We start from the raw sequence: 17,120 nt of genomic DNA, 5'->3' as shown, positions 1-17,120 counted from the left end.
TGAGGTTCTACACATCAGCTATGACAAAACAGACATTGAGACTTAGGCTGACTTTGCCACAAATCTTCTAAATTCTCTTTTACCTTTACCTAAATGAAACCCCTTCTTTGATTCTTGCATCTCCTCTATTAAATGGCAAGAACTATTACACGAGATCGTAAAGTGCTTATACCCTTGATCTCAAAATTTAAAGTGGGTTTTTTTTATATGGAAGCATCACCCACCGGGCAAACTCAAATCCACTGTTTGCACAATTGGCAAAATGCAACTCAACTGTTCTTTCTTGGCTTTAACATTCAACATTCAATTTTTCTTTACACCATATTTTTGTTTTCACTTCCTGGTGTGCTGTGTCGAACAGCTACATCACACTAGCTTATATTATCAACAAAGAAAAAGTTTACGATGAAGAAACTACATCTGAAATTCTTGCCACCAACTTCATCAATAATAATCTATTGTTTACACCAATTTACAGTAAATCTTGGTTTCAAATTAAAACCATGCATTTATAAACCCATCATAATGGAAATTGGAAGGTACAACGTGATATAACAAACAATATTCCTAACTAACTCCAGTGTTAGGATATAATAATAATAATAATAACAACTACTACACTACGACACTGTTATTCCTATACTTGAGGCTTGGATTCAATCTTTTCAAAACTTCTGACCGACAAGAGAATGTAGTCCGTGCAGCGCATAAAAAATTAGTAGAGTGAAAACGGGAGCAGACTAACACCAATACACTTGACAATAATCAAATCAATGAATGCAATCAACAAAATTCTCGTCAAGCATGAATCATGCACCTAAACTAAGAGCTTGGTATAATTTTTTTTCTTGGGGATGGGGGTTGTAAACAGATTCAACACTTTCCCGAAACAATGAAATTCTATAGATAAAATCCGAGTAAGAAGCAAGCTGTCACTGCGACTGGTCTATCAGCTCCAGATCTCATACCTTCAGCTCTATCTTAAAGCACAACAGTCAACAGTTGAAGCAGATAGGATTCTATCAAGTACTAAAGTAATGATGTGAAGATAGTAATCTGGTCAGAAAAATAGCAACGGTAAGTTTCTTAGAGAAATGTTAACAGTGAAAACGAGTCAATAAGCCAACTGGCCAACACCATAAATTAAAGCTAAAATATATTTTTTTATCTTAGACCCTTGTTATCTGAAAGTCACATTGGACTTGCAACTAATTCAAATCAAGCCAAGTGAACCTGTTTCAGAGGAAAAAGCTCTCCGAGTAGTTAGTGTTTTTATTTAGATAAACTTCTAGACGAAAATAAAAAGGTAAAAACTTATCTCATAAACTAAAATCAACTTTCTTAATTCTCCCATACACCTCAATTTTTGTAAAAGTAAGATGAGAAGTAAATAAGTTGATTTTAACTCATGAGAGAAGCTCAATTCATTTTACCTTTTTTTTTCCTACAAGAGTTTATGGAGAAGTTTATTCAAACAGCACTTTAGACCAACAGACATTGATAGTTAAAGCTAATACATTGACTCCGTTTTTATGTGATTCCAAAGCCAAAGATTTTATGATATCTATAAACTGGTATCCATCAGTGTATAAAAACTTAAAATGCTGAGAGCATGAAAAAAAACAGAAAAAAAAAACAACAGTTGAACTGCCAGATCATGAACAGACTATATCTCCAGTTCAATCATGGTTCAACTACAAATTCAACAAATTGAACCACAACCAATTCAATCTCCGGTATACAAACATCCTGTGTGAATATCAGAAGCATCAAAATATTTACCCTGATTCAAACATTTATAATCTATTTTTTCACTTAAGATAGGACAAGGAAGTTGGCAGCGTTAGACTATACTTGGGCCAAGGCTCACAATTAATGCCAAAAGGCCAAGGAATAAACTTACCGGTTACCATGTGAATCTAGAGCTTCAAATTGATCTTTTCAGACCATTTGAAAATATCGGAGTGCACTCTATCTCCACCCAAGTCCTTGCCAGAGGCTCCAGCTGCTACTCGTATAATATCTTCAAGTAAGGCAAAGTTACCCAATATATCAACATGAGCGCCACTCTGAGTTCCCCTACCTTCTAGAAGATTAGCTGGAGGGGCATGATCATACTCCCTTATGAATGTCTGGATTCCTGAAGGATTAAAGCGGGTTCTTCCCCGCCAACCTTTTGCGCACATGAAACCAGCACTTAAAACAGGAACAGTTTCATCACCATCAGAACTGTAAACTCCATCCCTTAGACATGTGTACTCATTTCCACCATCTGCTGAGGTGTCAATCTGAAATGGAATGTGGCATTCAGATTGAGGAGTTAACTTGTAGACATAGGCTCTTTCTGTAGGGATCCCAACCCCATACATAGAGTAAATCTCCATATCTGGAGCATTTGGTAATCTGTAGCAGCAGGACAGAATATTAAAAACAACACAAACCACAGGCAGGTAGAAACAACATATTTTCAAACAGCATGATATGAAATTGTTGATAATAGTTAAATCAACAATCCATTAGTTCCACCAATCCAGGTAACAAAATAATTACACAGTAGCAAAGTGCTATGCAATAGTAGAATTCGTTACCCCCCGCCCCAGTGACCCAATTGAACTAGATTGATGTGCTTTGCTTTGTATAACATTAAAAATGGTCAGAAAGGCTTTTGATGAAGGAAAAATAAATAGCACCCAGTTCAACTTCATCTTTTATAAGGAGTGAACTACAAGAACAAAATCAAAGTAAAGAACCTCACCTTGTTTCCAAGGGGTTAGACCAATATTTGTAATGTTTGTATTTCTGATCATCCAAATTATCAGCAATCCCATAAGAAAAATGAGCATCCCCGCGCTTCATCATCTTGGGGGCAACAAAATGAAGTAGATCCAAAATTGAATCAGCTGTGTAAGCTTTGTAATCTGTAACAGCTTTGATTCCATCAACACCCATGTCATGGTACTCTGTCCACACATCACAGTTAGATGTGTTTGCAAGGTTCCTACCCTTAAGAGCACCCTGTCAATTTTAACAAAAAACAATACATGAAATATTAACAACGCCATCCAGAAAAACACTTGATGCTAACTGCACATGGTTAACAGGTATCCACAGTTTGAGAATATTGGGAGACAGATACAGAGGAACTTCCATCAGTAAGTGCAATTGACTGATAAAAGGAGAAAATTTCACTTCAATGTGAGGGCATGAAAGGCCTGATAGAGAGCAATTTTTAAATTAGAATTTGATAATCGATAGAAAGTTATGTAACCATGAATATTCATATACAAACTGAAAGCTCAGCTATTCAACTAAATATAAATACTCAAGTTAAATATCTGAATTCTTGATATTCAAAAGGACAAATCAGGTATGTCTACAAATGCTATTGTTCCAACATTAAAAAGAAGGATGGAGATTATAAACAAAATGCTCAATGTATATATTAGGAACATTACCCTAAAATCCAACCTCTCAAGCTTGGAGGAGTGCAAATCAGCTATATCTTTCCCAAACGATATGAGTCTCCCATAATTTATATTTTTCATAAACCCAAGATTCTCTTTGCCATTTTGAAATGCACCGTAAGTATCATTGTTCTTGTTCTTCTTTACACTGCAGTTATAGGATACATCAGCTGACCAATCAAGGCCACCCCATATAGTATCCCCACCTTTGGGTATCATTGACATGGTTGAATCCCACGTTCGGGTCATCCGCATTAGATGCTGTAAAGTTTTAAGACCAAAAACATCCTTATCCCAAAAACCTGGTGCGAAAGTCCTGTATGAGGTTTAGAGATTCATTAGATTATATATGTATTCGCAGCTAACATGATTCATTTTATAACAATATCATCAATGGAAATTACAGAAAAATTCACCCTAACAAAACTTGAGAAAATTCTTATATATGTCAAGGAAACACAATTTTGAAGATCTTATAAACAGATCAACAGCATTATAAAATAGTTTTTGGAGGAATGAAAGAAGTTTGTACAAAATTAACCGATGATTGACTTATTAAGAATATTGATCAAAACTTGAGCTTTCGAGGGGTAACAGAATACAGACACTAGAATAGAAACTTATTGTCCAATCAAAAGGGATAAAAATTAGACAACCACTTCCTACAGATATATAATCTGTAAAACACATTAAAAAATCTACTTGTCAAGAGACATAGAAGAAACTTTGGGTTTAAAAAAAAAGCATACACAGAACCAAGCATTTAAATTATAGTGGTGAAAAAAGAACCTGGCAACAGCAATATCCCTGGCTTCTATAGAGAAAAGTCCTGCGACTGATTTTGGAACACCAAGAAAAGGTCCCCCAATGTTCATCACTGCTTTAATATGTTTGGCACACCAATCTGACCCACCCCCTCCACCCATTGGTGCTGGTGCCTCAACCCATTTCATAAAATGCAAAAAGTACAAAACACCCATTGAATGTGGAATAACAACCACCTTATTACCACCATTAGTAGCCACCATGAGTTCTATATTACTTTTCATCCTGCTCAAAGTTTGATCCCTGACCTGGTCAAATGAAGAAGGGGGAGAAAAGCCCATCTGAGGGTTTACCAAAAATGAATACAAAAATAAAATACAGGATAGGACAGAGAACTACCTCTGTATTCTGAAATGAAATTCTCCAATCATAAGCAGCCATATACATGTTTTTCTCCTCATACCCAATGCGAGCTAAATTAGCAATTAGAACTGCCCAGACAAAATAACCAGGTGCAAAATAATCAGCTGCTACAAGTCCAGACACAGGCCTAACTCTAATGCCTGGATGGTCTAGTCCTGTTTCATTATCTAGTGACATGTGCTCAACCCAGCATAATGGTCTGCAGAAGGTAAAATAAAAATCATATACCATTATAGCTAAATTCTATAGGAGTTATTAAACATCCACAAAACAAGAACTTGATGCAAATATATTTGCCAATAAAAAAGGACAGATAAATGTGCTGCAAGACAAATGTTGGAATGGCTACAATCATTGAACATTTGAATCAAACTCCCCAAACTCTGTCAGACTGATGGACTTCAATAAGTGCCAGTGAAAAAGGTTCAGCCCAAAATCAACTTGTGTGTGTGTAAAAATTCTGCCTTACAATTAATGATACTAAGGACATTAGATTCATTCCCTCTACCAAATGATGATCGTATTATTACACACACAAATATATATATATATATATATATATATATATATATATATATATATATATATATAGGAAAAGTACAGATTACAAACCTAGAGGAAATGCCTAAAAATGTCATCCTAACACGACAAATAGATAATGGTAGATTGTAATGTTGTTATTTACACCATCATGCTTCCTAACAAAAATCAGTACACTATGGCAGAAGAATACAAGAAAGGTACTTCGGAGAGAATATTGCCTAAATACTTTCCGCTATATCTTTCTGAATTACAACAAAAGCATTGGCAGTTTTCAGGATCCAGCAAAGAAAAAAATAGTACTTTTTCATTTTTCAACATAAGAAAACATGGCAGTTGATAAATAGTAGCATGTCAGTTTCATTCCAACTCACTAGAAGTTACTCCCAGTCATTTCCCAAACACAAACTTAGCCATTGTTGTAAAACGCCACTTGCTTACTTCCCAATCAAGTAATACAACATGCAAGCACTTTTTCTCATATAACTAATTCAAACAAATACGCCACTGAAACACATTCAAATCCCTATATAGCAGAAAAAGAAAAAGGTACCTTTTGTACAATTCCCCAAAGGTGCCACCCCACAACCTCTTCCTGAACAACCCATCCGCACACTGGCGACCCTCCCAGAGTTCCAACCCGCCGGTAACAATTCCGGGAACGAAAACCACCGGGTGCTTCACCGTCAAGCCCTCCTTCCTGAGCTTCACGCCGGGAGGATCCGGCAACGGCCCGGTTATCGCCTCCGTCACGTACTGAGGAAACGACGCCGGCATTGCATTGTATAGAAAGAGCAAAAACCACCAAATTGAACAAATGAGTCCAACGAACCAACAACAGCTATCCACGCACGACCATCTCTTTATTATTATATTTTCGCCTTTGATAATCTTCTTCTCCTTAATAACCTTTTTCTTATCCTTCTCTTTCTCCTCGTTTGGCGAGGGATTCGCAGGGGCCTTTCTCCGTCGTAAAAACGACATCGTATAAAGGTGTCAAAAGAAGCTTTAAAGTTTAAATGCTTTGAAAAGACCGAAAGTGCATTAATGGAGGAGACGAGGCTCTGAGCTGGCGGATTCTGTGACAGTGACGTTTGAGCTTAGAGGCTAGGACGGAACCCTAGCGGCCGATGAACGGAGAGTGAGATTCGCCGTGGAAGGATTTGATTGGCTGTCGTCCTGCTGGGGGCGTGTAATTTTGTTTAAGTGTGCGTGGGTCTCGGTCTCAGAGTGAGGAGAAAGGGTATTCAGATTGGGACACGTGGCGGGATCGTAAGGTTTCTGGATGCGGTGCGAATTGTTGTTGTTGACAGAACAATGAGCGGCATAGGCAATTAAGCGGGAATGAACATGAACATGAATAAGTACGGTACTCAACCATTGTATTCAAAAGATTGAACGGTACCTTGGTTTTTGTGGGGAAGGTTTTCTTGCTTTCCTCGACTTGCTTACCAACCCGCAAGGCTCAGTATTTCGACTTTTCCAGTCTTATTACAGAAACTGTTTGGTTTGATACTAGTCTTAAATGATCTATCTGATGATTTTTCTCCCGTGAGAAGTGAGAACCCTTGCTACAGCACTGAGCCCCGATTCCAGATAGTATCTTAATTTGAGGTGGAAATTCCCGAGGAACATACTGAAACATCTGAAATTGATCTCTCACTATGCTTTGTTGGACGTTTCATGTCTGACAAGCCTACTCGATTTCAACTCATGCAGGAACGTATGTCGCTAGTATGGCGACCACTGAATGGCATTTCGATTTCACAGATCAATGATAATTTGTTCTTGTTTCAATTCTTTCATGTTGTTGACTTCCAGAGAGTATTGTAAAGAGGCCCATGGCAGTTTGACGACCCTCTCTTCTTTGTTCCTTTTTGGATTTAGATTCATAATGTCCCCATTGGATTCATGTCGCAAAACGCAGGAGCAAATACCGGAAAATCATTAGGAGAATACTTGGAATATGACGACAAGAACAGTAACAACCCTTGGAGATCATTCATGAGAATTCTGGTAAGGCTTGGAACAGGTCAGGTACCAAATTTTCAATGAACATGACATTCTTGCTATCCAATCCACTCTTTTATTAAATGTTGTTTCTAATGATGAATTATGTTGGCAATTTAGCAGGAATGGCCACTACTCTGTCCGCACGACATACCACCACCACCTCATGGATAACATGGTGCAAAATGACTACACATTCCACCCAAGGTTAAGCATTTTATGTGGCGCCTTCTAAGAGATTGCCTTCAATCAAAGGGAGTCCCTTGCACTAATCTTTGTACATACTACCAAACAAATTTTGAGAACTCATGGCATGTTATGTTTGGTTGTAATCATGTGGTGAGAGTGTGGGAATCTGTAGGTTTATGGGACATCATTTCAGATCATATTCTTCAAGTTGAGAACGTTAACCAACTAGTTTTCAGCTTGCTGGAATCCTTTGCCCCCAACAAACAACACTAATTTTTGCATGACACTCTGATGCATTTGGCTTCGAAGAAATCAGGGGTTGTGGAACCAGACCGATGTCCAACCAGAAACATCCGTTCACTTAGCACTCCAGCTGCACAACGAGTGGACCAATGAACACGTACGCTGCAACTAATAATACACAATTGCAACGTCAACACCTTCAGGTTCCTCACATGTGGACGAAACCAACGCATGCCTTCTACAAAATCAATACAGACGCAACCCTCTTTAATGAGTCAAGTAAATATGGTGTGGCCATATGTATTAGAGGGGAGAACGAAAGCTTCGTTGCAGCAAAATCTATGACTTTTGATAGTTCTCCTGAACTTGGCATAAGCACTTGGCCTTTTGCATGGTATCCAATGTGGCCAACAACTTGGTCTTGCAAATATTCATTTTGAACTAGATAGCAAGAATATCTAGATGTTGAACTTAACTTCTGAATTCTCAAAAACTCCATGGTAAGTTTCATTAGGAGATCAACCAATATTATTGCTCACACCTTAGCTAGGGCATCAATATCTTATGTTTGTGTCCAAATCTTTGATCAAATTCCTACTTGTATTTATCAACAAATTATTAATGAAATGAGTTAACATCCTTCCTATAAAAAAAAAATTAACTGGTTGTCACCATAGCTCTTCAATTTAACAACGAAAAAAACAATTAATATATATTCTATTCACTATATTAGTCAAGCTGCAGCTAACTCATTTTTTTATTATTAATTTTCACATAACGAGATATGTTAAGCTAGATACATGGCATACATAGAGGTAGAGTCTACATTACATGTTCATATAATTTACATTTGCAAAATCATTTTTAAAAGTACCCATTTTTAAATTGTAAGTATGTAAATTTGTTCATTAACTAAATTCTATCTTCTTTTTTTATAGAATGATTGTCCCATGTTTTTTATTACATCACAATGAAAAAAATATTACACTCTTGAAACTCATTCATGATAAAGACCATATCTATAATATATACAAGAATTTAACTTATTATTTTTTATTCTAACAAGAGGATTTCAATATATAATAGACGATACTAGTATATCATTTCAATTGATTACTCTCATATTAGTTACTTTATTATTATCATCTCTTCATGTTATGTGTATTGATTTTAGTGATATCAATTACTATTGACTTTAGTCCTCTAATGTTGATTTCAAAGCTTGTTAATTGTTGCACATTTTGACCATGGTTGTTGTACTATGATTGAGGTGTTGGTTTTGACCAAAATTATAGGTTGTCTATCAACACAAATCAACAAAAACTTAATTATGTTACAAAGTGTACAATGAAATTATGTTCTCATTGTGATTTAGAGGGCAAGGCACAAATATAAGCAATGAAATCATATTTTTATTACAATGATTGGGGTGAAAAAATACATATATGCTATGAAAGTATGTTTTTGTTGCACAATATACAACAAAATTATATTTTTGTTGCATATATTTGTTTCTCTCCCCATACATTGCAACAAAAGTGTAATTTCATTGTAGGTTTGTACAATTGAAACATACTTTCATGAAAAAGATATTTTAAAAAATTAGTAAAAAAACACATATAGGTAGTGAGAATAACAGTTTCGAAGGTGAGAATAACAGTTCCTTAAATGTTTTTTCAGTACAAAAAAAATTTTTATTTTTTATTTGTCTAGTAGTTGTCATTTTCATAACCCTCTTTAATGTTTGGACCTAAATAAATCATTATTTAGGTTTTTTTAACTTTGTTTCTTTTTTTTTTTTAGAATTTTAAAATAAATCAAGATAAAATACGATGTTCATGTATAGTTTACATTTTTTTCACCACAGTGAAAACTTCTTGCAAAATTTGAATCTGATGCATTTATTTACTATTTTTTAATAGATAAATTAGTGGTGATGAAATATTTATAGTAATTTTTTAATTAATTGACAATGTCTTGTTGGATCAAGTATTTTACCATTAGAAAAAAAGTTATAGCAAGATTCTCAGAGTCATATTTAGCTTAAAAGATTGCACCTATTTAATTAAAAGCCATTTAAAAGAAAGAGATATAAGAGTTGAAGAGGTGCTCATGCAAGGAAAGTTCCAAATCCATCCATCTTATGCATTTAAACTAATTTTGGTGTAACCCAATAATGTTAAGATATACCACTGTCTCAAGTATAAATCTACTCTTTTATAGTTTTACTGTATTTGTTATTAAAAGTGTCTTAATTGTAATGTAGTTTGTGGAAACGTCTTAATAGTAATATTTTCATCAAAAGTGGCATCGTAATTAAGATATACTACTATACTTCATGAAAATCCATTCCATACCATAAAACCTTCTGAAACGTGCCATTGATTACATATGCTGACTATGGTCCACTTAATTAAAATTTTTATGATTATCACTATTTACGACAAGCATAGGCACACAATTTCGAACCATTGCCCTTCCCAAAACAGCATTGTGAATCTATTTTGCTTTAATACGGTGAGGACTCCTCGTCTGTTAAAAACTTATATACGACTTTGGCATAAAGAACTAGTAGTAATATTCATGTAGTAACATCAAGAACGTGGCCTTCTACAGTTTTACTTGTTGGGTTGTAATTGAGCCTTCAGTACATAGACGCGTATGGGCCAAGCACAAACCCAAGAAAGTGAGCACTAAGTTCCTTGAACACTGAGCAAACAAGTATAAAAAACTAGAAAACACAGTAAGCGCGAGAGGCGCCACATGCAGTTAACATCCGGTAACCGGTAAGCCCGGAAGACAAAAAAAAGTGAAATCCACAGTAGCAGACAGCAGCACTCTTACACCATTATAGCTTCTACCGAACCAAGCAAAGCAAACCAAATAAAAAAAAACCAATAGAATCACACCCCTACCCTGCCGCCACCGGAGAACCCACCATTGACTCCGACACCGTGCCCCCTCTTCCCACTTTCTGAATTTCATTTTCCGCAATCCATTATTATTATTATAATAACATTCCATTCCTGTCTCCACCAGAGATTCTCTGATCTCGTGATTGAACTCGCACATTTATTAATTCAATTTGCTGCGCATGGTTCCTACTCGCAGCACCACCTCGGTTTTCGCGCTCTATTTTAAGCCTCCTTTTTTTTTCGTCACTCGCGGCTTCACGCTCAGGTGCACTGTAATTCTCATCTTTCTCTTTCAGATTCTGTAATGCGAGTGAAGTGTAGTGGAATCCGTGTTTTTTTTTTTTTGCAGAGATTTAATTTGATTAATTATTAAGAAGCGAAAATGCTTACGTGCATAGCTCGTCCAAAGAAACCTGATGAATCGGATCCGGACAACGCGACAAGCGCCGCTAAATCGCAAGCCATCAAATCCCTTACTTCTCAGGTAGTGTACAAGTAGCAGCCACGAAATTGAATATTGAAAAGTGAAAACGATTGTTAATAGTTAATTTCGGTGTTTAGATAAGGGATATGGCGTTGAAGGCTTCGGGAGCGTACAAGCATTGCGCACCGTGCACGGGGCCAGCGACGCAGGGGCGAGTTCGGAGCAACGCCACCGAGTTGGACGCGGATTCGGACCGGTTCCGGTGGTCGTACCGGAGAACGGGGAGCTCGAGCTCGACGACGACAAGGACGTGGGGGAAGGAGATGGAGGCGCGGCTGAAGGGGATTTCGAGCGGGGAGGGAACGCCGAACTCCGCCAGCGGACGGAGGGCGGAGCCGGTGGTGCTGTTCGTTGAAGAGAACGAGCCGAAGGAGTGGGTTGCGCAGGTGGAGCCTGGCGTTTTGATTACGTTCGTGTCGTTGCCACGTGGCGGGAACGATCTCAAGCGTATACGGTTCAGGTACGTACTATACTATTACTGCGTTATGATATGTTATTGTTATGTTTGGTTACGTTACGGGTCTGGTCTCGTGCTGTGTTTGTAATGGGGGCGACAGTAGCAGTGGTGTGGTTGTTTTCGTTGGCGTTGGGGGTTTGGATCGGACGGTGAGTGTGAGTGTTGGGTGATGATTGGTCGCTGTTTGGATCGTCTAGACAGTGATGATGACAATGAGTGCCTTTTGCTACACCTCACTAGTAGGGTCGCTTTCGCCTCTGCATACGCTTCTTAGCTATGTCTGGAATGAAACGGCTTCTCACTTGGACTTGCGGCTTCTTAACTGATTTTTTCCAAGATATTCCCCACTTTTTAGTGAAAAATATAGAATGAATTGTTATATGCATTTTCTAAGAATCCCAAAGAATCAGTCATGTGGAACACTAATATTCTTGGTTCATATGCTAATTAACCTAAGACAATTCTCATGAGGACGACGGGATTCGAATTCGGCCAGTATAATGATAGGGTCTCTCATTTACACATTTTTTCTTAAGATGTGATAAATGTAAATATCTCAAGCTTTCTTTAATTATATACCATACAAATTTGAACAATCTTTTTATAATATTAATTCTCTTAAAATATAAAATGATTAACAATCGGATTTATTGTTATCTTAAACACTAATATAACAACGGTGTAATTAAAATAGTGTTAGACCCCTTTGGTTGTAATTAAAATAGTTTAAGTGTTTATTAAAAGTTCTTTTAAAAAAAAAGTGTTTTTTAAAAGTTATGTGAGATACATTGTTAAAACTTCTTATCCACGTTTAATATACGATTCGGAGAGTATTATTGGAGATAATTTTTTAAAATAGAAATACAATTGAATATTTTTAATTGTCATAGTTTATATTATTAAATTGTCGGTGGATTTATTTATGCATTTTTTTTGTGTAATGTTAAACTGTAGGAATAAATTCCTTCAATGATAGATGTCAGTATAAAGTTTTATTCCTCTGATTTTATGTGTCGCATCGCATTGCCTAAAATGTGATGTATTATAATAGTAAAATAATTATTATAATATGCATAGAGATATTAAAACTTTATTTCTTTCCATCTTGATCTTGACAATACAGTGAAATGCCATTAAGTCGTATTAGTGAAATTTTAATTTAATCCTATGGATGATTTTCATGAGTTTTGAGGAGAGCAGTGAGTAATGGTAATTGCCGTTTCCAGAAAATCATCCAATTTTTGGAACTTAATGCCATTGACACGTTATCGTCTTTCGTTATTAAGTGGGAACGGGGCTTGATCACAATTATGCATTTATGCTCACTTGTCGCTGCCAATCCAAGTATCCAAAGTCCAAATCCCCCAATGCTATAAATGAAAGCATGATTACTCCTCCTCCGTGAATACCATGTGAGAGTAGGTTTGGGCCCCACATTCCTCGGTAAAATTTCACGCTCTTGCCAAAAGCAATCAAAAAAGGTGTCCAAAAGAGAACTTATTGTGGCCTCTAAGTGGTGGTGGCCCTGGTGGGTCGTTGTTGATTGTGTTGGTACCTTTAAACCGAGTTTTGTCGAGTGGTCGGAGGAAACTCTTCTGCTTCCTTTTTTACTTTTCAAATTTTGTTGTGTCATGCCTGATTCAGCGATTCTTCGTCACTTTGTCTTCGTCTAACACCAGTTTTTTGTCTTTTAATCTGCAATATGCTAGGGAATGCTCCCATCATCATCCACTCCGGAAATATATACAAGACAAAAATATGAACCTCTACTCGTGGGCACGAAATAATGTTAAAGATAGACAGTATAGTTCTTATAGATATTCTTTTATCACATTTTTTTCTTAAATTGTTGTAGGATAGAAACATGAATGACACTTGGGTATGTTGGTCCTACTTGGTGACTTGTGATGCAGTCCCAACCAATGTGGAATTAGTGGGTGGGTCTATGTACGCATAATTTTCTGTCTCTTATTTTGTCTTTTCCACAACCTCAACGCAGAAATTTAAGACATTTATTTATCTCAAGCTAAATCAAATTTAAAACCTATTCAACCATCTAAATCAATTCATTTGACCCCCAAAAAAATCTAAGTCAATTCATGTTTTGGTGGATTTTAGTTATGCATTTGTCACTAATTACGTTTGGACCCACCTGCTTTTGATTGTCTAGACAAAACCCAAATGTAAGGTCAAATTTTGGCTGTAGAACAACTTATTCCACACACCGAATGATCGGTTTTGCTTTTTATTATTTATATGAGAATTCTTTGTCAAAAAGTAATCAGTTGAGTAACTTAGCATGATGGATTACAGTGTCATAAACCACTAAAATAACTTGCAATTCATCTAAGAAAGCTATTTGGTCAACAAAATAACATCATAATAGCAGCAACAAACCGAAACTAGTTGATGTTTTAAGCTGTATAGTCACGCGGACACCACTCATACAGAATATGTTTAAAATAAAAAACTTGATTATCATTTCGTTTGAAAGAATCATTATTCCACCAATCTACCCAACATCACATATATGAAAAAAGAAAAATAAGTTAAAGGAAAACAGGGTGGGATGGGAAGGACAAAAGGGGCAATTTAGTTTTAACTGTTTTGTAATACTGTTGCATTGCTCTTTTCCAAAATTCAGATGCTAAATGCCAATGGTGCTTTGTTCTAATGCACATAGTTCATATGATGACATCAGGACTAGAGAGAAGTGAATTGAATTTTGGTTTATTTTCTATTATGTATAGTCGAGAGATGTTCAATAAATGGCAAGCTCAAAGGTGGTGGGCAGAGAACTACGACAAGGTTATGGAACTTTACAATGTTCAAAGGTTTAACCGCCAAGCATTTCCTCTTCCAACGCCTCTAAGATCTGAAGATGAGGTAATTTGGGTAGCTTATACACATGTAAAAACATATACAATTTACTAATTGGCTGCTGCATGTTACTTGGGGCAATGCATAGGCCGTTCAATTCCTATATGCAGGCATATAGAAGTATGGGTCAAATTACAGAATTCTAATTAATTGGGAGTTCATTGATTCAACCCTGTTTATTTAGGGCAGTGATTTTTAGTCCGATTACGCAAAATAAAATAAATCGTCTAAGGAGTGAAGCATAAAATAAATCAATTATCATTAATTATTTTTTCATAAATTTAAAAACTTATATCGGTGTCACATAAACCCGTGTAATCCAAAATTACCTAATAATTTCTCCTTAAATACAGTGAATGTACTTTAAAAAGTTCAGGTGCTTCATTGTGACAAACTAATAACCCTCCCTTTTGTTCAATGCCTTCTTACTAGCTTTGCCTTTTCTTTAAAAACAAATAATCATTTCCAGCAATAATTCTTTTCTCACTTTTGTCTTAATTACTGAATTCAAAGTTATTGCTTTACTGCTTTTAATTTGTTAATTTTACCTGGATTCATAACAGAGCTCAAAGCTTGAATCAGTAGAAGAAAGCCCTGTAACACCTCCACTGAACAGTGAGCGGTTACCTCGTAATATGTACCGTCCAACAGGGATGGGAATGGGTTACTCATCCTCAGATTCCTTTGATCATCAGTCTATGCAATCTCGGCATTTCTATGACTCAAATGGTATGAACTCAACACCAAAAGTGTCCACCATTAGTGCGGCCAAGACAGAGATATCATCAATGGAGGCTTCTATCAGAAGTAGCTCATCCAGAGAGGCTGATCGCTCGGGTGATTTTTCAATCAGTAATGCTAGTGAATTGGAGACTGAATGGGTTGAACAGGATGAACCTGGGGTTTACATTACGATCAGAGCATTGCCAGGTGGTGCAAGAGAGCTCAAACGAGTCAGGTTCAGGTACACTTGCTGCCAATTTCATGACTGGAAAATGCCCTTTAGCAGTTCATTACTATGTCAAATATCTAACCATTTAATACAATACCACTTAATTGGCCTATAGTATAAGAATTAGGAAACAGGCAATGCTCAAATTTTCGTGCTGATTTGTCTATTACTGCCTCCCATTTTGTTCCCACAGACCATTGCCTCCATTGTGTATGGATGGTGTAAATCTAGGCAGCAGAAGATATATACATACATACATAAACATATACATTGTGCTTGTTTTTCATGGTTGAATTTTGATGTAGAAGTCTATGGAATTTATTTCTTGGTGTTCTCATGTGTTACATAGCCGAGAAAAGTTTGGGGAGATGCATGCTAGATTATGGTGGGAAGAGAACCGTGCCAGAATACATGAACAATACTTGTGAGTTGTGAGATTTTACAAAGGAGGTGGCTGCTGATGCTTTACAAAGTGTGGAGCTGGTGTTGCTTATTAAATTGTTCCATATTTGTTTTGTTATACTACTATTAAATCTCTTTATAGGTGAAGATGTCAGATGAGGTGCTACTTGCATCTCTGCCTTTTTTTGGGCTATTTACATGTGATCGGTTCAGGTTATATTCTCTTGAATGTGGGTGGTAAATATAGTTTCTAGTAAAGATACTAGCGGATCAAGAGCAGCAATGATTTACTTAAAAAGTTTGAGAAGTCTGGTGGGTGTAAATTCTATTACTATTCAAATTGGATAAAGAAGATGAATCCACTTTCATCATTTTGTTCCTACACTTCTAGGTCCATCACGCATCAGTTATGATGCACAAACATATGAAAATGCATGTCACCAGGTTTATTTGTTCCTGAGTTACTCTTTATTTGTTTTTTTTTTCTTTATTCTTTTTGCATACGTGTCTTAATATCTCTGCTCTTTCCGTTCCTGATTCTTCTGTACTCAGAATAAATATCATTGTAGTATTGTTTTGCGTCTTGTAGAACGAAATATTTTTTAGGAAATATAAACATAAGCTCCACGTTTCCAGTGGTACTGATTTTTTATCTGGTAAAAGGCACGATAATGAGCTCGTTACTTGGTCTCTAATTTCCAAGCCAAGTCCTTGGTTATATGACTGTTTTTGTAAGTGTGTAACTGAGTTGGTGAAAAATGCGTTCAAAATTATAAATAAAAAAATGTTGATACAATTAAAAATTAAGATAGCTAAATGTCTAGCAAAACCTTCACAGGAAAATGAAAAAAATAATTATTATCCTTTATTAAAATAACATAGAATATTTTCATTCTACCACGTTTCACGTACACATTCCCTTGGGGGACATCGGAGAAAGGGCTGGTTTGTTTAAATTTTTAAAATAAATATTTTTTAAAAAATATTTCTTTAATAAATAGATAAGATTTTTTTCTCAAAATAAACAATTTTTTTTAAGAAAAACACTTTACACAAACATACTAAGAAAATAAAAAATTGTTTATTTTATTAAAATAAATGTTTTTTTAATAAATAAATTTAAACAAACTACCCAAAATGATCTTGTGTATGTAACTTGCAAGCATTAATCAATAAAATTTTATTAATATTTAATGATTATAAACGCTCTAAAAAATAATATTATAGTTAACAAAATCGACAATAAAAAGCCGCAAGTGATATAATGAACTGCCAAAATTTTCCCTTTGGGGTCATAAATGGCCATATGCAATAAAACCTTTGACCCAAAACTTCCATGGGCTTCAATGCTTCATAGCCCTTCTACTTAGGGGGTGCACCCAGCATTTTCGCATTT

At 36.0% G+C, this 17,120-nt stretch overlaps 2 protein-coding genes across 5 annotated transcripts; one reads left to right on the top strand and one right to left on the bottom strand.

The window, feature by feature from the left end:
- Positions 1-447: 447 nt before the first annotated feature.
- LOC100803760 (phospholipid:diacylglycerol acyltransferase 1) lies at positions 448-6,494 on the bottom strand. The gene is made up of 7 exons (XM_003550574.5): positions 5,746-6,494; positions 4,629-4,851; positions 4,254-4,537; positions 3,456-3,780; positions 2,756-3,015; positions 1,904-2,403; positions 448-1,056 (listed from the first exon to the last, which is right to left on the bottom strand). Exons 1-6 carry the CDS (start codon positions 6,174-6,176, stop codon positions 1,920-1,922), a joined length of 2,007 nt encoding a protein of 668 aa, XP_003550622.1. The 5' UTR covers positions 6,177-6,494; the 3' UTR covers positions 448-1,056; positions 1,904-1,919.
- Positions 6,495-10,238: 3,744 nt separating this feature from the next.
- Positions 10,239-16,365, top strand: LOC100777018 (protein Brevis radix-like 4). Of its 4 annotated transcripts, XM_041011349.1 has the most exons (7): positions 10,239-10,705; positions 10,784-10,814; positions 10,899-11,033; positions 11,111-11,493; positions 14,241-14,376; positions 14,934-15,334; positions 15,628-16,362. In XM_041011349.1, exons 3-7 carry the CDS (start codon positions 10,932-10,934, stop codon positions 15,755-15,757), a joined length of 1,152 nt encoding a protein of 383 aa, XP_040867283.1. In that variant the 5' UTR covers positions 10,239-10,705; positions 10,784-10,814; positions 10,899-10,931; the 3' UTR covers positions 15,758-16,362. The 4 variants fall into 4 exon arrangements, with proteins under 4 accessions (XP_040867283.1, XP_014625626.1, XP_014625625.1 ...); XM_014770140.3 differs by having other exon boundaries at positions 10,240-10,814; positions 10,948-11,033; positions 15,628-16,363; XM_006600383.4 differs by having other exon boundaries at positions 10,249-10,814; positions 15,672-16,297.
- Positions 16,366-17,120: the final 755 nt, after the last annotated feature.

This window comes from Glycine max, chromosome 17, assembly GCF_000004515.6.
Source record: "Glycine max cultivar Williams 82 chromosome 17, Glycine_max_v4.0, whole genome shotgun sequence".
NCBI classification, from domain to species: domain Eukaryota; kingdom Viridiplantae; phylum Streptophyta; class Magnoliopsida; order Fabales; family Fabaceae; genus Glycine; species Glycine max.
Note: the sequence above shows the minus strand (reverse complement) of the source record. Positions and strands in the feature narration are given on the sequence as shown.

Bases quoted from the DNA above. Each gene is read 5' to 3' on its own strand.
- LOC100777018 (XM_041011349.1), top strand. From the start codon at position 10,932: ATGCTTACGTGCATAGCTCGTCCAAAGAAACCTGATGAATCGGATCCG. The intron at 11,034-11,110 runs GTAGTGTACAAG...TTCGGTGTTTAG, and splicing joins TCAAATCCCTTACTTCTCAG to ATAAGGGATATGGCGTTGAA. The intron at 14,377-14,933 runs GTAATTTGGGTA...GATTCATAACAG, and splicing joins CTCTAAGATCTGAAGATGAG to AGCTCAAAGCTTGAATCAGT.
- LOC100803760 (XM_003550574.5), bottom strand. From the start codon at position 6,176: ATGTCGTTTTTACGACGGAGAAAGGCCCCTGCGAATCCCTCGCCAAAC. The intron at 4,852-5,745 runs GTACCTTTTTCT...TACCTTCTGCAG, and splicing joins TTTGGGGAATTGTACAAAAG to ACCATTATGCTGGGTTGAGC. The intron at 2,404-2,755 runs GTGAGGTTCTTT...CTGCTGCTACAG, and splicing joins TCTAACCCCTTGGAAACAAG to ATTACCAAATGCTCCAGATA.